This window comes from Trachurus japonicus, chromosome 24, assembly GCF_045865225.1.
Source record: "Trachurus japonicus isolate A0001 chromosome 24, Traja_1.0".
In the NCBI taxonomy this organism is placed as follows: domain Eukaryota; kingdom Metazoa; phylum Chordata; class Actinopteri; order Carangiformes; family Carangidae; genus Trachurus; species Trachurus japonicus.
Genome location: NC_140930.1, coordinates 26,284,125 through 26,304,595, shown reverse-complemented (window position 1 = coordinate 26,304,595; position 20,471 = coordinate 26,284,125). Strand labels below are relative to the sequence as shown.

The 20,471-nt window shown below is 41.1% G+C and overlaps 1 protein-coding gene and 1 long non-coding RNA gene across 2 annotated transcripts; one reads left to right on the top strand and one right to left on the bottom strand.

Annotated features, from left to right (window-relative positions):
• Window positions 1-16: 16 nt before the first annotated feature.
• On the bottom strand, window positions 17-9,186 carry fermt1 (FERM domain containing kindlin 1). The gene is made up of 16 exons (XM_085771001.1): window positions 9,068-9,186; window positions 7,158-7,312; window positions 6,357-6,454; window positions 5,304-5,439; window positions 4,995-5,135; window positions 3,963-4,146; window positions 3,748-3,850; window positions 3,510-3,617; window positions 2,671-2,802; window positions 2,434-2,483; window positions 1,909-2,033; window positions 1,503-1,609; window positions 1,126-1,350; window positions 900-1,024; window positions 672-813; window positions 17-562 (listed from the first exon to the last, which is right to left on the bottom strand). Exons 2-16 carry the CDS (start codon window positions 7,306-7,308, stop codon window positions 389-391), a joined length of 2,001 nt encoding a protein of 666 aa, XP_085627127.1. The 5' UTR covers window positions 7,309-7,312; window positions 9,068-9,186; the 3' UTR covers window positions 17-388.
• LOC146962089 (uncharacterized) lies at window positions 8,949-15,848 on the top strand. Its single transcript, XR_015035231.1, has 3 exons — window positions 8,949-9,246; window positions 11,611-11,656; window positions 14,139-15,848. It is a non-coding gene; the product is annotated as an uncharacterized LOC146962089 (long non-coding RNA).
• Window positions 15,849-20,471: the final 4,623 nt, after the last annotated feature.

The following is a 20,471-nucleotide window of genomic DNA, read 5'->3' as shown; positions in this document are numbered from 1 at the left end:
CATGTGAAGCAAGCTGTGAAATATAAAAATTCCTTTTAATCCATTTTTTATTTTTTACAAACATTATGTCTGTTTGAAAGGAAGATGTCTCGTTACCTAATAAAAAGCTTAGATCTCACAAGTTCATCCAAGTTTTGACTCTTGAGTAATGAAGACAGCTCTTCACTACATATTTACATCAACACCATTATTTTCCTAGTGCAGGGTATGTTGCTATAACTGTCAACAGCAGAATATATAATCACAAAAATTAAGCTGTTGTTCTGTCATTGACAACGTATCATTTCACTGCCTGAGATACAGTCTAACTGGGTGTTTAGGATCGCCACTGCAATGTTCAGCTTTCACATTGTAACATGCAAGTAAATAAACAACAGATGCACAGATCTCATTCCTGGCCTCCAGTGAGTTTGTGGAACAGTTCTTCATCCAGCGTCTCGTTCTGGTCTTTAGCTCGTGTGGACAGGAAGATGTAACCACCAATGAACTCATGGACCACCTTGCAGTCGCAGCTCAGACAGCAGAAGGCTATTGTCACATTCTGGTCAAACTCTATAGTCACCTGGAATTACACACAGCAGATTTAATATTAATGTCTCCGAGGTAATATGCTCTGCTTACATCAATAAAGAGCCAGTTAAAATCCTAACATATGGCACAATGACCCCCACCTGTCTTATCTCCCAGTTGACGTTCCACTGCTTCATGTTAGCAAACCTCCACGTGGTGACAGGAAGTCCGGTGGACATATCAATGCGAATCAGACGGTTGTATGAGATCCCAAGAATCTCATCCTTTTTACCACCTTTGAATCTGAAGCACACACAGACAACCTGTCAGATTTACGATGTAAAAAAGTTATATTTTGTATATGTACTGTAAATATATGCACACTGTACCTGACAATGTAGTAGTTGATACCAAACTCTGGGAGTGACTGCCAAGCTTGGATAAAGCGCATCTTGGCCTCCATTAGAGACAGCTGTGCTATGTTCTGATGGGCCTCCAGGATACGTGCTGTCAGCTTGAAACAATCACGAGAGGTAGATTTAGCAAATATTTAATTATGACAGTGATGCTCCAGGCAATGTCAAGCATCGTGCATGACGTAGCCCTTGAACCAACCTGTTTGGTCTTTTGCTTCTTAGTGTAGCGCGGGGAAACAAAACATTCAGCGTTCATCTCCATGGTGTCAATGTCTGGAGCTGCCTGACCAGGAGGGGGTGCCAGGCTTTTCATTTGCAAAAAGGACTGGACGTTCTTCACTTCAGACTTGTAGGAGCTGTAGGCCATTGTCTTGCCCTTAGAGGCCAGAGTGCATGCAGCTTTCCACTTGGCGTACTGCGTTTCCTGCAGCAGAGAGGAACATAACAGTACATCAGTTACAAAATGAGTTACACATTGATGCATGAGTACACACTAGAGAGATTTCCAAAAAAAGGAGGCAATGCCAGTGATCACAGACAAAGTACTCATAAACTAGATGAGCAGATGGAGCTTACGTTGTCACATCGGATGTACACCTCGTTCATCCCATCAGCTACTGGCAGCAGCAGCTTGATGCCAAACTTCTTGTCTGTGACATTGACGTCAGGAACTACCTCACAACCTGTCAGATCAGGAGGAATATGTTGCACTGATTTAACAACAAAACACAACAGACAATGCTAATCCCATAATTATAATAATAATTAAACTGAATTGTTGTGGGGATTTATGCGATTACACTGCAGACTTATAGACACTGGAATACAGTAATTAACAGCTTTATCCTATGACCAATAGCAATATTGCTCATGGTCATGTTGATACCCAAAGATATAATCACACAAAATAGGAATACTTTAACTGAGGGTTATTTATCCACAACAATACAAAAACACACAATATGGTTCCATTTCCACTGACCTCGGAGGTGCAACTGCTCTATGGGTCCTCCACTGGCAGCCTCCTTGTTCTTGTAGTAGGAAATGGTGGTGTCCTTGAACACGAACCAGTACTCTTTGTACGGTCGCAGCGTCAGTCTTTTGGGCCTAATTTAAGACAGGAAAAACAAAAATACTTTTTTTGTTTTGCCTGTGACTCCCTTATCTGAGTAAATGAATGAAGACTGTATTTTATATGGTTTATGAGGAAAAAAACCAGCACAGATTTAAGAAAGCAGCTTGACAGAATCCATCTCCTTTCACAAATTATTACATGACCAAGATGACATTGTGAGATAAAATGAAAGCACATCATAAATTTCTATAGCAAATATTTGACCCCAGCCGTAACATGATCTCATGACTTATTCCATCATTCACTCATCGTCCAACATTACTGGACAGATGAGGGATTAAAATACAGAGAAGCATTAGTATCAGTAATTACCAATAATTATCAATAGCATCTTCATGTGATAGAGTATAATGTGTATTAAGTTGGGTTTACCTAAATAGCCGGAGGGAATCTGCCAGCTCTGGAATGTCTGTGATGTCTTCCTGGAGGCGGGACAAACAACAGTCAATTATCCTGTGTCTCCTGGTTACATCACCGTGTTAAGACATGCAATCATCTGAGGCCTACACATCAACTTCAGTTTGAAAACAGGTGTTCAACTGTAACAGGCCTGAACATTACAGTAAATATTCACACCAGTGTAGCTCCATCTAAAAAACACATGTTTACCAGAATTCTGTCCGTGTGTCCGCCTTCAAGTGTCACCTCCAGGTTGGACAGAGCAGCCTCCACTTCATCTATTTCTGGTTCATTGGAGTTGTCCAGTGGTTCACTCGACATGGTCAGTTTACAAATGTGATACTGAAAAGAAAAGAGGGTATTTATTCCTGAAGGGAGAAGCTTCAACTTCATTTTAACGATTAAACATTCAGTTTTGTAAATAACAAGTGCAAGTCACAATGAAGTTCTCCGTCATGACTTAAGAGGTTATACAAGACTGGCATTAGTCAGAGCAGGGAATGAGCACAGCCCTGTGTGCCAGCCACTGCATCAATGTGTAGGTGAATGTAACACTAGTCTCCTTTTTGAATCACTGGGATGTCTGAATCACTGTCCCAACACTTGCACAATAACAACAGATCAGAGAGGGATGAAATGTAGACACTCAGAATGTTGCAACTAATTTTTTTGAAATTATCATGATAATCAATAGTTCCTTTGAGCAAATACATCTGATGGAAAACTACAATTATCTGTATATACCTTCCTTTCTGCTTCTTCCTCTATCCTCCCACTCTAGTAGGAGCTTCTTGCAGGGATTTACTGTAGATGCCTGACCCACTCTTCCATAGACGTAATGTTCTGAGCGGCACGACACATACATACTTAATACTGTATATACTTAATATACAAAATGTATAATACTTTTTATTGTGGGTACCATCACAAACAAAATAATTCTGAAATAAAAAATACCAGCTAGGGTTAAAGATATAGCTTTTGCCACAAATAGTAGCCACAAATTTACTGAATTCTGTTCTGAGTATTAATGATGGGATAATGTTCACCTGTAGTGAAGCGAACATCAGCATTTCCTCGTCAGTGCAATCTATCTCCTCCAGCAGGATGGACCAGCGAGCCTGTTCATACAGCTGGGTTATCCTGACAGCATCGTACTAAAAGTGAAAAACATGCAAAAAGGCACACACAAACACACACACAATTTAGATCAGGATTTTCAAATCATGTTCACCCTGCTGTTGTTCCAGGGAGTTTTTCCTGAAGGATAAATTCTGGGTCTCTTACTTTGGGATTGAGGTCAAAGAAGACATTGTACTTAAAACGAAGCAATAGCTTGTCTTCATGTTGGATTTCTTGCTCCATGAGAGAACGAGACGAGTCCAACCACCTGTCAATTATAACAATAACAAACTGTATGAGCTGTGGATAAAAATATCATTCAAATGATCTGACACCATCAATTTCAATCAGCAGTATTACTAAAATGTTTTGGTTTCTACCCTGCATTGTTGATGGCTTTGTCCACTAGCGAGAGCTGTTGGTACATCTTGGCCAGTTCAGCAGGCGGTAAGTTTGGCTGAGATTCAGCTAGAGGGTTGTCTCCAAACCAAAGGCTGGTGGCAGACACAGGCATCCCGTTCTCGGGGTCATAGGTCGCTGTCATCGTCTTACTGTACATGGGGCCTTTGTGGAAAATAAAGTTTGATTAATTACAGCTAAGCTGATCTAGCAAAACTTTATATTCTTAGTGAATTGGAGTAAAAATATTAGGCGTGCTGAAACTTGAGATGTAGTGAGTACAGTATGATGATTAGAACAAAGGTTTTAATCAGAGTGACCTAAAGCTTGGACTAGGATCTAAACTGGTGAAAGAGTGGGAGATCCTGAAAAACATGGCAGCACATTGAGCACTTCTTTTAGATCTCAGTGACAAAAACTGTGTCCTTGTGGATCTCAGCAGCAGCCTTTATGAATGTGTCTCATTCTCTCTCCTCACCCTCGTTAGTTTACAGGACCACAGATGCTACGTTCTCCTCAGATCGATAATAATCTTAAATTTGAATTTGGGACTGTATGAAATCCAAATGACTACATTTAGTCAACTTTAGTAACTGCCTAAATGCCATATAAATAAACTGGGAATAACTATAACAACCAATGATACTTAGTTATCTAATAGCCCAGTCAAGCACAGTCTAGAATTTCAACTTGTCATAATGTTGTTAATTAATCAGGACAAACTCATAGCTGTAAGTGCTGCACCAGAGCAGGCACTACAAACACTGATGCACACAACTACCGTCAATTATGGTGGAAATGTTATTATAATGATTATGATTAACTGTGCAGCCATAAAGTATGACACAAAATTGAATATAAAATAACACAACAAAATAACATAAATAATAATAATGGCCTGTATCTCCATTTCTGACATCAATTTATAATCCTAGTGTGCGCCACCCATATGTGAATGTTATTCTCATGTAGTTCTGACCTGTGAGACTTTTTTAGCCTTAGTGAAACAGTACCTGTGCTTCCTGGTCCGCCACCACTGAGTAAATCGATGTCCCAGATGTCATCATGTGGTGAGTTCTTGTCTTTTTTCTTCTTCTTCTTGGATGGATCATCTGGGGGCTTCAGCAGGGACAGTTCCTCTGATCTCCTGATGTCTGAAATGCAGCAATGAAGAGGAAGTGTGTGGGATCAGTGAGAATATGGAAGGAAGGTGAATCTTAATTTTTACATCAGACAAAAAGTATTTCTGACCGAGAGACACGAAATTGAACAAAAGTAGCAAAGAGAGAGGGGCACCCTAATCAGAGAAGAGAGAAACTCACTGAGCACTCGACAGATGTCTGCCACAGCCTTGAAGACCACATTGGAGAAGCTGACGGTCATTTTGACGGTTTTCATATTTGGGAGCTGCAGCAACAGAGGTTTGTGCTGTGGTGTGTAGCGCAGGTCAGCATCAGCCTGTACAGAAAAATCATTTTAAATCATATGAGCTACACATGCAAGCTTTATCTTTATGCTTTTAGGGAATATGTCGATATAAAATGATGTTTGTAAATGCACTGTAGATAATAAACACCTAAAAAAGGAAGTACGACTGTTTTCAAACTGATGGTTTTCTGTATGAATTTTTTGTCTCTCCCTAGAAAATTATGTTTTCACCTGTTCCTGTTTGTTCCTTTTAATTGTGTGACAGATTTACTGTGAAGACTTTTCTAAAGTTAAACAACAGTTCTTTGCTTCTTTGGTTTTAAACTGCATGTGGCTGTACAATATGGGTTTCAATTATACACCCAACAAATGGTTTTTATTTAGTGTATTAAGGGACAGTGTGCAATGACATTACTCATTTGCAGAAAATAAAGAGATGGTTGCACCAGATTATACATTAGATTAACAGCTAATTTCCATCTACAGTCCCAATATATAACATATAAGAATACACAGAAAACACAGACCACAAATTACTATACAAGGGAAAGCCTGATACATAGAATGACACAAATAGACAATAGACAACATAGAGACAATACAAAAACACAGTTTCCTTTCCACATCTAAAAAGACCAGGTCAAATGCAATACATTTTAGAAAGGTATACCCTATCCTATATATGGTCAATGGAAAGTAAAGCTAAGTCATACATGATACAAAATAGCTTTTTAGCTTTTTAGTCTATTAGTATGAATGATTTTCAATCAGAAGCTATATAAAACTAATATGAGCTCCCTCTGCCTTAAGGGGCTGTTAACATGGACAAGTTAATTATTATGACTTTGAGTGAAATATTTTATTGAGTCATGGGCTATTGGATCAGTAATACTTCACCAATCCCCTGCAGGTAAATGGTATGTATTGCTTTGTAATCAAGAAATTACCTGAATTCCATACTTGTCCAGGGTCCAGTGTGTTTTCAGCAGCCAGCATTTCCTTTGTTCCCACCATAAGGCATGGTCTGACCAGTCCTGAGGAGCCTCTGCAGATAGACAGATTCATATTACTGCTTTATTAGGACCATATTAATATCATATTTCAAGCTTAATGAATTGTGGGCACCAAATATTATAGCACACATTTACAGTATAGGTCCTGCTAATACCAATACAAACACTTCCTGGACCAACTGTCCTGTAGGTGACTCAGTGTGTAAAGTGTGGTTTTATGAGTCTACCTGACATCATGTTATGCTGCTGGGCTGAAATCTGTCTGTTGATGATGATACGCTACTTAGTCATCTACTATGTCTCATACTCTAAAAGCACCTTCTATAGTTGGGCTCCTCCGTTTGTTATGGAGAACTGTGAAACTATATCTAAATCCTGGCTGAACTTTGGCACCTAGGGCTAGACAAGCTAATGCACCGACACCAAACAATGTAGAAAAATGTGGGGCAAACAAAGGTGTGGCTTGACTAACAGACCTGCTGCGGTAGGGTGGTGTTGGCGGTGGTGAGGTGAGGTAGGGGGCAGGTCCATGTGCTTACAACAGGGTAGCATAGAGTTACGTTTTTTTTTTTTACCAGGTCATGAAAATGAAAGCAATTGAAGGAGAACTTAATTCCTAAGAAGCAACTGAAACATGCCTATTCTTATGTCTCTCCCCTCTGTCGTAACATACAGTGTAGTTGATAGTCCACTGCTTCCAGTAGATACAGTATGTGTAGTTTTCCACACACTTACTGATCTTCTCCACCAACTTCAGCATGAGGCCTCCAATGTGCAAGTCCCCCTTCACTCTCATCTTAAATTTCATGGAATCATCTAAATGTTTTTGATCCACCTGCACAGACAGCTCCCATGATGTTTCTCCAACCTCTGCTGCTGTAATCATTGTTCTGAGAAGACAAAGGGAAGAGGGGTGAGGTGACAGTGCATTGATTACAGACCATGTGCTCCTATTTAGATATCGCCGTCACAGAGCTACACTAATTAGACACACAGTAGGTGAATTCCACTACCTGTGTGGATTCTTTGCTTGCTCTATTTTCTTTGGGGGATTAGGAAACATCTGGGATGAAAACATGACTCAGTGGATTAAGTGTTTCTCAACATCCTGCGGAAATGTGGCTAGCAGTTAACAAATGCAGATCTCTTTAGTTTTTCTATTTTAAGTGGTCACCAGTGGAATAGATTTATGTGCAATGACACTGCAGCCTCTGCAATACTCCTCTCAGCCAACACATTTATGAATAAGAAATCAGCAAACACACAGTGGCAGATATACTGGCTAATGCCAGAAGGAAAAACAGATGATGAGACTGCAGAACACACAGTACACACAGAGTAGGCACAAAGCAGCGGCACTGCTCTGTACATACAGCAAAAGCACAGATGTAGTGGACGACTGTTGGATTTTTTAATTATTAGAAAGAGGGAATGGATGAAAGGCTTTGTAGGAAAGGGGAGAAGAGTGGAGGAGGAGCAGGGAGGGTGCTGCTGTGGAATGTGTGACGAGCAGGGACATGAATCTGGTGCAGGAGAGACCATGCAAAACATCTCCACACACTGCACCAGTCTCCCTCCATTCCATCCACACATGAACAGTGACAATTTGGTGAACAAAGAGATATAAACACACACACACATACGCACACTCTCTCTCTCCCTCTCTTTCTCACACACTCTAGCCTGGAGCTATCAATAGAAATACCTGTTTCATTTGTCCTGGGTAGGCCTCTGTGTGTGTGTGTGTGTGTGTGTGTGTGTGTGTGTGTGTGTGTGTGTGTGCGCGCGCAGTGTAAAACTATGTAGCTGGAAGGCTAGGTTTTATGAACACACTCTTCTGCTTTCTGCAGCTAGGGTTCCGTTAAAAGTTTGAGCTTGCATGTCTGCCGAAGGAATACTTGAGTTTGCCGAGATGTTACGTATCAACAAATATTCCTTCGAAAGACAACTGGAGGAACTGACTCATGAAATATGACAGAACACTGCAGAACACACCCAAATGTGATATCATATGGATATAATCCTAGCATTTCAGGCTAATCAAAATGCAAATAACCCCTATATTTTGCATAGCCTACATAGTATCCAGTTTTAAAGAGGTCTGTAGGCCTGTTCATTCATCATGTCTAACTTACAGGAAAGCCATTCAGTGTCTCATTTCCAGCTTAAAACACATTGATTTACTGGTAGCCTAGTACTCCACAAATTCAGCAATGGAAGAAGACAACCAACCCTTCTTTAAAATACAACTGCACCCATACAGTGACAGACAGTAGGCCTACTCAGAAGCAGCATACCAAATTACCCTGTTAGAAATCCTTTACAATGCTTCAAATGGTTTGGATCAAAAAGAAATTATTAGAGTGAAGTCTGTGGCATAAGATTTTTCCATTGAGCCATAAACAGTGCTACTGTTACAGCCAAGCCTGGGTATGATAGCACAATAAAGTTGACCATTAACCTCCGTCTGTGTAGGCCGACCACAGACACATAACAATGTCCCAAAGGGGCCATTCCCAGTTTTCTGATGTGATTTCTTTGCCCGTTAGGAACATGAGAGTCCCTCCTGTGGTCAAGCCCATGGGGATATTAGTCCATAAAAACTGACGGTACCGGGTTAGTTAAGAGTCTGAAACCGCCCTTACCTCGAGTCAAAGTTTTTTCTTTTTTTTTTGGCCGGCAAGCCTTTCCAAGAAATGCCTTGTGAAGTGGAGTATCCTGGGAATGAGCTCTGCTTTGGGAGCGAAGCAGGCCACGCCCCGTCCCAGACAGGTAACCCGGGAGAGAAACGTCGAAGGAAGTGAGCTAGTGGGGCAGACCTCAGGTGAGTCAACACAGAACAACCACAAGTTTGGGTTGTCCTTTCTGTGGGTCTACAAAGGTTGAGTGGCGGGCTATGACATGCAGAGACTCTCTGTGGCCCCATGTTTAACTTAGGCCCGCCTGAAACTAGCGGGCTTTATGTTCATGCTAACTAGTTTGGTCAGCTAGCTTGATGCCACAACAGCATCAATGCGAATGACATTATCTCGTGGTAATAACAGAAACATGCTATGAGATAAGATGCATTTGAAAAAAAAAAAATTACACTTTCATGTGTGTCGGGTTGTTTCAAGTGTAATAAACATGATTAATTAATCAAAATCTAAAAAATTAAAAGCAAACGTTAGCCCAAATCAGTGTTAGAGCTGTTTTATAGCCTACAGTCACAGGTGCAGTGATTAGTGTCCTGTGTGTGTGTGTGTGTGTGTTTGTGTGTTAGCTCAACCCTAATATAATACATCCATGGCTCAACCCAGCAAAAATAAGGTTACCTCATGTTTAATTTGGGGTCTTTTTTTCAACTTGAAGAATCAAGTACACACAAAAAAACACACAACCCCCCCCCCAAAAAAAAAACAAAAACAAAAAAACAAAACAAAAACAAAAAACAAAACGAATGTATTTTGAATTAGAAGGTGTAGGCCTTTTTAATATTTATTTATTTTACATTATTTCGTGCCTTTGTTTTCGTAAACATATTAAACAAATTACTGGTTCGGAATTAAACATCCTCTGGACACCATCTAGAAGCATATCTACTTTAGAGAAAGACATTTGAACTATAATTTATCCTACATGAATATAACATTAAAAGGTCACAAATGTGCAATCTATCTAACTGTTCTGCTCCATTGTAAGTGAATATAAAGAACCAGACCCACAACATGATGAATAATGGTTTACCTCAGATGAATCAGCCCACCTCCCTTAATGCCCACATCCTGCCCAATGAGTTAATCAAGATGAATCACCACAGTGTGCCTTTTCTACATAACGATATTGCCAGTTTATGAAAGAACAATAACACATCATATCAGTAACACTGACTACACTGACTAGCTAACTTTTTTCCCATTTGGACAGATGGTGTTCTCCTGACCACTGACCAGCCAGCCACATTAAGTTGGGGCCAACTTTGTAGCTTGTAATATGTAGGTGTGTTTCTTTAGCTGTTAAGTGCATGATGTTGACTTTTCTGCTTGATTGTGATGTGAGTCCATGTGTGAAGTCTGCCACCCGCTGGTGTAAAATCGTACAGTAACTTTTTTGCCTGGTCCTTCAGCAAAATGCATCCTTCAGCCAGATCCAGACATCAGCCCCAAATGCATGAGCACAGGCTGAAGACTGGGCTAGGTTTTCAGATACTGTGTATACACTTTTAATTTATCTTTAAAATGCAAAACACATTAGCTACTTCACAATCAGCACTAGATTTATTGAAAACACAGCATCATATTCTCAGTGGTGTGGTCCTATAACAAAAACAACTTTCTCTTGGATGACTTAATTTCCTTTGAGTGAAGTAAATAATCCTCAATTTGGTATCCCAATTACTTATAGACAAAAAAGACAAACCAAGTTTAAAATAACATTTTTAAAAAGGCTGACACTTCTTAGTCATTCGTTATTTACAGTTATTTTGGTCAATAGACACATTGTATTGATTTGATAAGTAATTTTGAATGGTCTGTAGAAGAACAATAAGTTATTTGTCATCCTGTAACTGTAACCTCTAGTAGTGGCCTGAGATTTTCTCATCAACACATCCTTATGTGGCATACTCACAACTCACATGCTACCACACAGTGGCGCCATAAGACCATGCCTTGAGTTGCAGAAGCGCTTAAAGAGTTTGTGATACAGGTCTGCAAGACAAATTCCAGTCTGTTCTAACATTACGCTTTGACTAGCTTCATTGGGGTGACCCTTTTATCAGCCACTGTATAAATGTCTAAATGTGTTTCCTTTGTGATGATGTGTGTGTGTGTGTGTGTGTGTGTGAATAAATAAAATAAAATCAAAAAGCATTAAGACCAACGATCATCTCACAGTACTTTTTTTTTTTTAATCTCTGGAAGACAGCTTGGTGTTCAAATGTCCGAGTACTACCAGCTGCTTTTTGCATCACAATATTAAATGTCAGTTTCATATTGTATAACTCTTATCATAGAGTGAAATAGCCCTTTAAATGAACATTGCTATACAATATGGTTATTTTTGAGTAACTCTCAATAAGTGTAGTAACAGACCTAGGTTTTTCACTTGCTCATAACCAACCATCTGAAAGGGCAGGAAGATGTGTCTCCCTTTTTCATGAATGATGTAATAGTTTATTGATTAAGTGAATATCTCTCTTCTTTTGCAGGGAGGACAGTCAAAGAGTACGCTGCAGAAGAACACCTCCAGAGTTGGTAAGTGTTCAAGGACACTTCAACATGGTGTTTACTTGCCAGGAGAAGGTCTTAAAGTTGGATGCTCCAGTTGAAGGACAGTTTCTCTGACCACTTGACCATTTTGACCACACCCAGTGGATTAGTGTAGCAAACATGCCTGTGAGTCTGTCTGAGCTCTCTGCCCCAGCTGAGTGTTTAGTGCTGGCACACGAGCTCGTCTTGAGTCCTTGTGTAAGAGAGGAAATGTAAGTTCCATGACAAAAACAAACAAATAAACCTTGAGCCTCATAAACCGTGTCACTGGTGGACAGACACATGGAAAATAACATCATTTGGACCTGTCAGCCTTGGACGGAGTACAGACAAAGTAACACCATGGCCATGTCATGACACCTGTGATTCTAATGGCAACATAGCACCTTCGGTGCAAGCTAAAGTAAAGGACAAATATCATTTTTACTACGGTGCCTGGGAGAATGATAAAATGTGCAGTCTTTAGAGTGATGAGGAGAGAGAAGGAGAAATTTTGGACTGTGGTTTTAGACACAATAAATTACATCTACTGCCTGAAGCTGGTCTGAACCTACTTGGAAGCGGGTGGGAAATAACATCTGTAGAAGCCTTTGCCGGCTTTCTGTATTTATGGAAAGAGAAACCTCCCGGTGACCTGGGAACACGCTTACCCAATTAGCAGCCTCGCCGACGGATCAAATGGAAGTGAAAACATTCACTGCCGTGACGGAGACGCATCACAATGCCCCATTCATGCTGCCGAGCCCCATGCTTTTGGGGGTGAGGCGGAGTGGGGGGTTGTTCTTCTAGGGATGTAGTGGGGAGGTAGGATAGACGAGCGGCAGTAATGAATGCAATGAGAAACTAACTTACCTCACCGCCTTCTTTGACGTGTCGATGGAGACCTCATGCATGGTTCAGAGGTAAACACTGTTCAAAGGTGTTGTTTTCATAAGGCTACCAACCACCGCTCACCTTGGCGTTCCACATCCCCTTCACCTCAGCCCCCGTATCCCCTCGGACGTTCCCACCTCTACAACCCAACACAACCACGGCTCTGATCCTGTGGGACGAGGGCTGAGGAGGTCAGGAGGCCTGAGAACCAGCACTGCAAGAGTCTCTTGACAGCACAGGGCTCAGGGGAATAAAGGCTACGCTGCCTCATGGCCTGCAAAGTGTTACAGCTTTGATTCATTTTCTCTCTCTTCCAGCCTGTCAAAATCATGCCTTTGCTCTGTTTCTTATTTACTGTTTTAATGTGAATTGGGTTATTCTTAAGCCACTGACCTATGTAGCTGTCAAGAAATTCCATCCCAGAACCCATTAAAAAAAGAGAGAGAGAGAGAACAACCTGCACCTGGCAGGTTATTTGTTTTACAAATGTCACTGTAATGTAAAATTCAGTTTTGATGAGAGTCAATCAGACCCAGGTGTGATGGTCAAGTGAGGATTTATGTCTTAGGGCAGAGTGATTGACTCAGTATAGAATCTTTGTTGATAAAAGTGTCTATATTTGACTAAATATTACAGACGTCCCCTCAAATGGACTGTGAAACCCTTGCACTATGAAAGCTCAGTATAAAGGCTCTTTTACATCTAAAATTAATTGTTTATTTATAAGGGTGGGGCCATAGGTGCTCCAGTAAATGGTGTCTCACGTTGCTGCTTGTGGATATTTCCATTGAAGCTTATAAAAATGTTATTAAGCCACAGCCAATGCTATAAAAAAATCAAAATACAAAAATGTTTTTAAAAGTGAAAAAGAAGCAAAAACTTGCAGAAAGTTCATGCATTTTCAATTACATTTTAACTTTCCATACAACACTGCCAAGACTGATATTGTTTTTTTTTCAGTTCACATCTCCTTGCATGGAAACATCTGATAGAAATAAAACTTTTCATGGTGTCAGGTCAGATAGCCATAAATACAGGTTGTCAGCGCAGTGTGACCCTCACATCTAGAGGAGAGGCTGCTCTGAGCTGTGGTTTGGAACAGGATATCACATGTTTGAATATTGCACTTCTTTCTGAAAAGTGGCTACTGTAAAACAACTTCCATTACAGAGTATCGCTTTACCTGTCACCGGCAGTATTTCATTCCTTTGCTGCCCAGAAGCATAAAAGATATAGAGGAATACAGCCATATGGATGATTTCTGATCATTCATCTCAGGAAGATATTCTGCTAGTCCGAAATTAAAGGGGGGGAAGGCAGATAGATGGCCTTTTTCAGATGTTAAGACAGATGAACTCACTGTCCTCTTTGTTGGCAGAATTTATGATGAAATGCTGTCGGTCACATCAACTGTCTCAATCCTTCAGTTTTAGCAAGTACCCATAAAGGGTTTTGTTCGTGTGTGAATATCAGATGTGTTGAATGAAGCCATATGCGATGCTGTAACTTTTATTAGGTTTGTCAGAGCGTACAGAGACATTGTGGGAACACTGCCCATATTCTGTTAAAGATAAAATAACACCTTTTCTTACAGGTCCTGTATGCAGAGGATGTTGGACGATTTGGCCACATGTGCACGGAAGCATTTAGATTCCATCCAGCCACGTCCTGTGCTTCAGAGCAACATGGAAGAAACAACCCTTGACACCGGCCTTGAAGTTGCCGTGACTGATCTCACAGGTACAGCGTAAGAGGAAGCGGGGCGTTGTGTTCCTTTCCTCCCCACATCAATTTGCCAACTGGTGGTGAATGGGTGCCATTTTGAAACATGCAAATGTGGGTAGCCTCTGCCTGTATCAGCTGATGCAGGTCAGTGTTGTTTTTGGCTGAGCCTTAAAGGCCTGAGGGGAGAAAGACGTACTGAGAGTTAGAAAAGGTCGCATAAACTCTAGCGGGATTACTTTACCAACACTTTCCATGGCTGAGATCCTGTGAATGGATCCATTGTGGGGTGGGTCTCTGCTCGCGGAAAGCAAACCCTGTCAGGATCCAGTTCATTAGCACCTAGTTTACTGTTTGAAGTTATTTATCCGGTGTCTAAAGGGGAACCCCGTTCGGGCACATGTAAGTGTGTGTGTGTGCATGCATGCGTACATGTGTATCCATGCGCAGGCATGTAATGTGTAGTACAAACGTACAGTGCTCACAGGATCTACAGGGGGTTTCCAGAGCAAATTACTAAAGAGCAAATAAAACTTTCCATGGTGCAATAAAATGTATGGAGAACGAACAGGAGGGACATTGGTGCCGCTCTGAAGGTGGGAAACAACCTTGAGAATTTGTTGAGAAAATATGTACTCAACGGTTTGTCATATATATGTATGTATATATGTTCCGACAGCCACTGACCTTGACTTTGTAAATAGAGAATAGTATCACAAGGATAGGAAGTTAGAAAAGTTAAACAAAGTATATTTATAATATATTGTTTTGTTTTCCGAGAGGCACTCTCTGAAAAACTAACTATGGTACTATATTACATAATTTAGCCATTCAATATAATGCTATTGGTGTTAGTAAACAGTGTTTGAAATACAGTTTGCTTGTGGATAACTCTGAAGCAGCAGTAGTCCGTCCTCCTCTGAGTTATCCTGCTGTGTTTCAAACTATCGTGAGTACGCCTGTGTGTTTTCCCTTCTCTTTTCTTTTGTGATCTGTTTGTTCTTTGGAAGGCATCCTTGTGCCTTTGGTCAGACAAAAGTGCCGCGTTGAGCAAAACCTCCACTCCACTTTTATGGTCTGTGTGGGCCGTCCTATTTGTACATGCTTAGAGCAAATTAGACCAGCAGCTGCGCATGGCCGTCCCATTCCATGTTGGCTTTTCATGATAAAAATATGCTTCGGTAAACCTCGCAGCTCGGATCCAGAAATACGTGGTTCATTTCTTCTGGCACTGACACCTCTCCATATTTACAATCAGCGCTTCCATTTTCCGGCATGAAAAGAGAAAGACATAGACACACAGAAAGAATAGAAGGGTGGAAGTAAATGAGGAGGGGAGGGGGGCAAGAGGGACCACCTATGCAGATGTTTTCCACATGTAGAAGGAAAACAAGCTGTAGTAAAATGAGCATGAGGAGAGGGGAGAGAAGGCTGCACCTGTTGTGGGGTGATGATCTGGCCATGGGTGACATCAGAACTTGTAACGCGCTGCTTGAGTCATTAACCAACTACAAGCCAGTGAAGGCTCTTTGTATGCATTTCAGAAACTGTGTCCTCAGTTTACTTTGATGTTTGGAAATTTCAGGAGAAAAACAGTGTTTTGTAAGAGAAATGACCAAATAGGAGAAAGTCCGTAAAAAACATTGAAAGCTACAAAAAGCTAACTTGATATGAATACGTTGATTCAAGCATGTATTTGTGAAATGACTAAACTAACTATCTGAGCCTTTCTAAACAGATTTTAGGGAAAACAAACATTTAAAAACATTTCACAACCTACATACTGAACTAGTAAAGTGGCTTCTTCAAAAATCTTTCTTCCCTATATCTTAGGTAAATTGAAACCTATCATGAGAGCATCTGTTAGTTAGTGAGGTTCTGAAATTAGGTTTATGTTTTTAGTATTTAAATCAAGATCACGCACCTGCCTGCTTTCCAGCGGTCAGTCAAATCTCCCCTTATGTCTTGGGACAGTTGAGAAAGGTAGTAGGTAAATATAATTTCTGACAGTGTGACAGGAATAAGGAATAGTCCCCGCTCGGAATTGAGTTCTTAGTCTAATCATCCATGATTACAGCCTTGGAAGCCAAAACACACTCCATGTGAAAGAGGTTGTTTTCATGTGCATGCTGAAGCAGCACGGCTGGCTGACAGAATTACCTATTCTCCTGAGGGTTCTCACTCTCCTTCTGCCTCTGTTGGACTGGCCTGCTGCTGGTCTTGTAGCCCCCAGGGACTGTCCTGGGAGACCTGGACAACATTGGCAGCAGGCGGCTTAGCGGTGTCGTTTCGCCACGGTTTGCTACGGACAAAAGCATCTCTTGTTGTCGCAAGCTGTTTGTGGTGCTGCTTTCCCAGCTCTGTTGAAAGGAAAGGACAGCCAGTGACCAATGCCAAACAAACCTGCTCCAGCTCACCTGTGCAGTGAATGTGGAACCGAGTGACCCAGATCTGGATGGAAACCATTGCAAATATTTCCCAGCAAGCTCTGTGGAAGAAGCATTTAGCAGGGCCCTCAGCAGGGAATTTAAGTAACTGTAAATGACTCTTACTCCCTTCAGTTTGTGTCATCTGTTCCTAAGAAGTAGTAAACAGTCGGTTGACCATCAAACCATGCTGCACGTAGCCCGTTGGGATGAGAGGTGGGGACTGAAGTGCAATAAGACTTTAATGCCGAGGACTATTGTGTGTGAATCTCTTCACTTGCTGAAGAATTTGTTGCACAACAGAGCAAGTAATGAGAATGACAGTATGATTAGAAGCAGAGTTGTTGATGAACAGGGAATCTGTTTATTCCCCAGTCTGTGCAATGCTGCTGGCAAGACAAACTGCTTTTGCGCAAACTACAGCTCAGTTTAGAAGCGTAAGCCATGCTGCAAATATTTGGCTTGGCCACAGAAATTGAATTATATTGGCACAGAAAGCCTAGAAATAAAAAACAGCAACCTTGGGAACAATTATGCAAAGTGAAACGTGGTTAAACCAAGTGCTACTGGTTTTCCTTTCCATCCAGGAAGGCAAAAAAGGAAAAAGATGCCTTAGTAAAGTTTATCTCCTTTAATAAATATGATGAAGCATTTATCTTTGCTACAGCAATTGTAGCCATAGCTCATTTTTGTAGTGTTGTAGCTTTTTGGTATTTCACATGGCCTTAAAGGAAAACACATCTTCTGGGAAGTTCATTCCTGTGAGGCCAAAGCTGTGGTGACTTGATGGTCCATTTCAACCACAGATAAAACCCCATAACAAATAGCATTTAATAAATGTTTCCTGAGAACATTTCACGCTCTGACAACACAATACATATAATTTGAATTTGAAGCAATCATGTCTGCGCCTACAGATGATTTATGCATCTGTTAAAGCATTCATATTTTTCTGCTTTGAAAGTTATAAGACAATAAACAAAGACCAGCAAGAGGTTCACATTGAACTGTCGGATAAAATTGAAGATAGTGCTGTATATTAAGAGGTAATGGTATCGCTCATTAATGGTGTACATTGCCACAGTGTTGGTATTTTCCAAGTACAGTTAATGTTGTGTGGCCAAGCTGACATGACTTTGTAACACTGTACACAGACAGTCTTTCTTTTACTGTATTCAAGTTTGACTAATCTATCATCACCAGTGACGGCCAACTGGCAAATAACAATCTATGCGTAGACTGTGTATTTATCCCCAAATAAAGTATGTAGAAAATGAATGTCCTATAACTCATTAGTAATAGTAATAATAATAATATGTATTATTATTTATAAGTATGTTAAGTATGTTATATAATAAACACATTAACAACTGAAAAAGTGGCTAAAATATTTTCCTGATATTGTACTAGAAAAATCATATAAACTCAAAGGCGAGTCGCTGAATACAGAGTAGAGTCCAATTCAATACATTATTATGTCTGTGAATGTGAAAGAAATACATTTGGATAAAGTCATGTATACATTACTGAGTGACAAATGAACACTGTAAGAATATAGTGATGTAAGAAAAAAAATCAACTTTAAATTAATAATACTAGTAATTTCAAAGACTGCCAATGCATCGGGTGTGAAATGTGGATCACACCATGAATCATTAAGCTCCATTCCCATTAGCCACAAGAAATAGGGTTACTGGTTTTAATGATGGGCCCCATCACTGGGGCATTGACTGGGTCTTCTCTCATTAGCCATTGAAGTCCCACCTGCAGAACACAGGAAACACAAACACTAATGTGGCTAGCCAGCTAGCTAGCTAACCGTCATGCAAACCTTTAAGCCAGCTTTGTTTGCTCACAGCTGAGGCTCAAAAGAAAGACAGGAGCAGTGCAGAAAAGGGCCAGCTTTGACAATTTTCACACAAAGGGAGCACTGTTGGCTAACAGTGAGTGGCCTGTTGCACTGTTCCTGGGGCCCATTTCATGGAACAGTTAGCAAGGCCAAAGGCAACCCATGGACTAGAGTGATAGTTAAGGCCTTCGGGGCCAAACCTGTGTCTGGCCCTGCAGCTCTCCCCGCTGTCCCCCACCCAGTTAAGAGGCTTTTACAAAGTCAGCTGGGGACGCTGGGTGCTGCAGGTGTCCTCTCATAAAGACCCACATCACACGGGCTGGTGAACCGACTGACGGAGCTGCTGTGTTTGGCTTATTTTTTTAACTGCAATAATGAAGCGCTGTATACTCAGAATAAGAATAGTTGAATTACTAGTTGTAATAATGATTTTCCTACTTTGGCCATATGTAAATAAGCAGTCAGTGTTTCAACTGTGTGTGGCTTTAATAAGAATGTGGTTGGCCTCAGTGGGCTTTACTGTCAACAAAGGTGTGGTTGACTCATTCACGTTGAAGCAAAACAGTTCAGGCAAGTTTTGATGGAGAGATTAACATTAAGAAATAACCCAGACCTCAACTTGAGCTGCTGGTCCAATCCATCACTGGACTGGGCTAAGGCCAGATCATTAATTTCTTTCTAACATCCAGAGTGTCAGTGTTTGAGGAGATGCTTCCTCCAGCTGCAACTGCACTAGCTATCAAAAGAAATAGTTTCTGCCTCCGTTTGATTTAGTCTTAATGGGATGGAGAGCCCAGAAATACGGCTTGCGTGGTGAGAAGGGGAAAGAGGAAGAAAGCATGCGAGTAAAGACGAGAGAGATTAATATCCAGGCTTCTCTCCTCTTGACCACAGAGTGGGCATAAAGAGCCCGGCGCCTCATTGATGTCAACCCTAGCTGTGCCTGTCCTGTAGTTTTCAGTTTGGTTTGGACAGAACAGGCGGCCTGGCCTACAGGGGTTGGGAGGACAGGGCCCAGGGTTTCCCACATCACTCAAGAGCCTCTGATAGGCGGTCACACAGGCCGGTAATGACAGGGGGAGAGATTTAGTATTAAAGTCTCCTCTGCTGCCTCCTCTGCTCCTGTCTGACGTCAGGCTGTTAAATACGGGGATGAGAGCATGGCATGGCCTATGGGGAAGGGAGTTAGACCTGTCTTAAGTATACGGCTCTGTGTGAGAGAAGCCTGGCTGGGTTCCCCTGGAGTGTTGCTAAGGACACAAGCTGTACACAGCGAGGGGAGAATTTGGGATTACAGTCAATCATTAAAGGGATTTACATCTGCCATAAATATGAATTCAGGCAAGGTAAATGGTGATAAGATTGAAGGAGGAGGGACCTCCATACACTGACATAATGACTCATTCTCAGTGGCGGTTTGCAATTCACTGGGTGGACTCTGGGTTAGTAATACAATAAGCCATGCCAAAACTACCAGATAAATTATTCGTCATAGTCTTTAGTTTTTCGGAAATCCTGGCTTGCCATTTTTTCAGCCTTTAACCACTATCCCACATACGATACTGAGGGTTTTTCCCTGTCTATTTGTAGAGTCTTATAACATTTGAGTTCATGACTAATAAACTTGGGGAGTCACCTAGATAGCTGGAGGCTGGTTAAAAATTGTCATATATTGAAAGTAGGGATGCTATTGGCAGGTTGTCATCAATGTGACAAGTAGATTGGAATTAACACTATGAATCAATCACCTTAAAATTGATCACCTGTTGTGAATACTCTGCAACTGAAGGAGCACTTTGCTATGTAGTGTGGTCTCCCACCTTGTTAATCTTGCGTGCTAAGGCATGACAAAGGCCACATGTATGGCATTAGCATGGGAGCAAGTGTTTAGGTTTCTGCATCCTGCACAAGTTTTCAAAGGAAATACCTT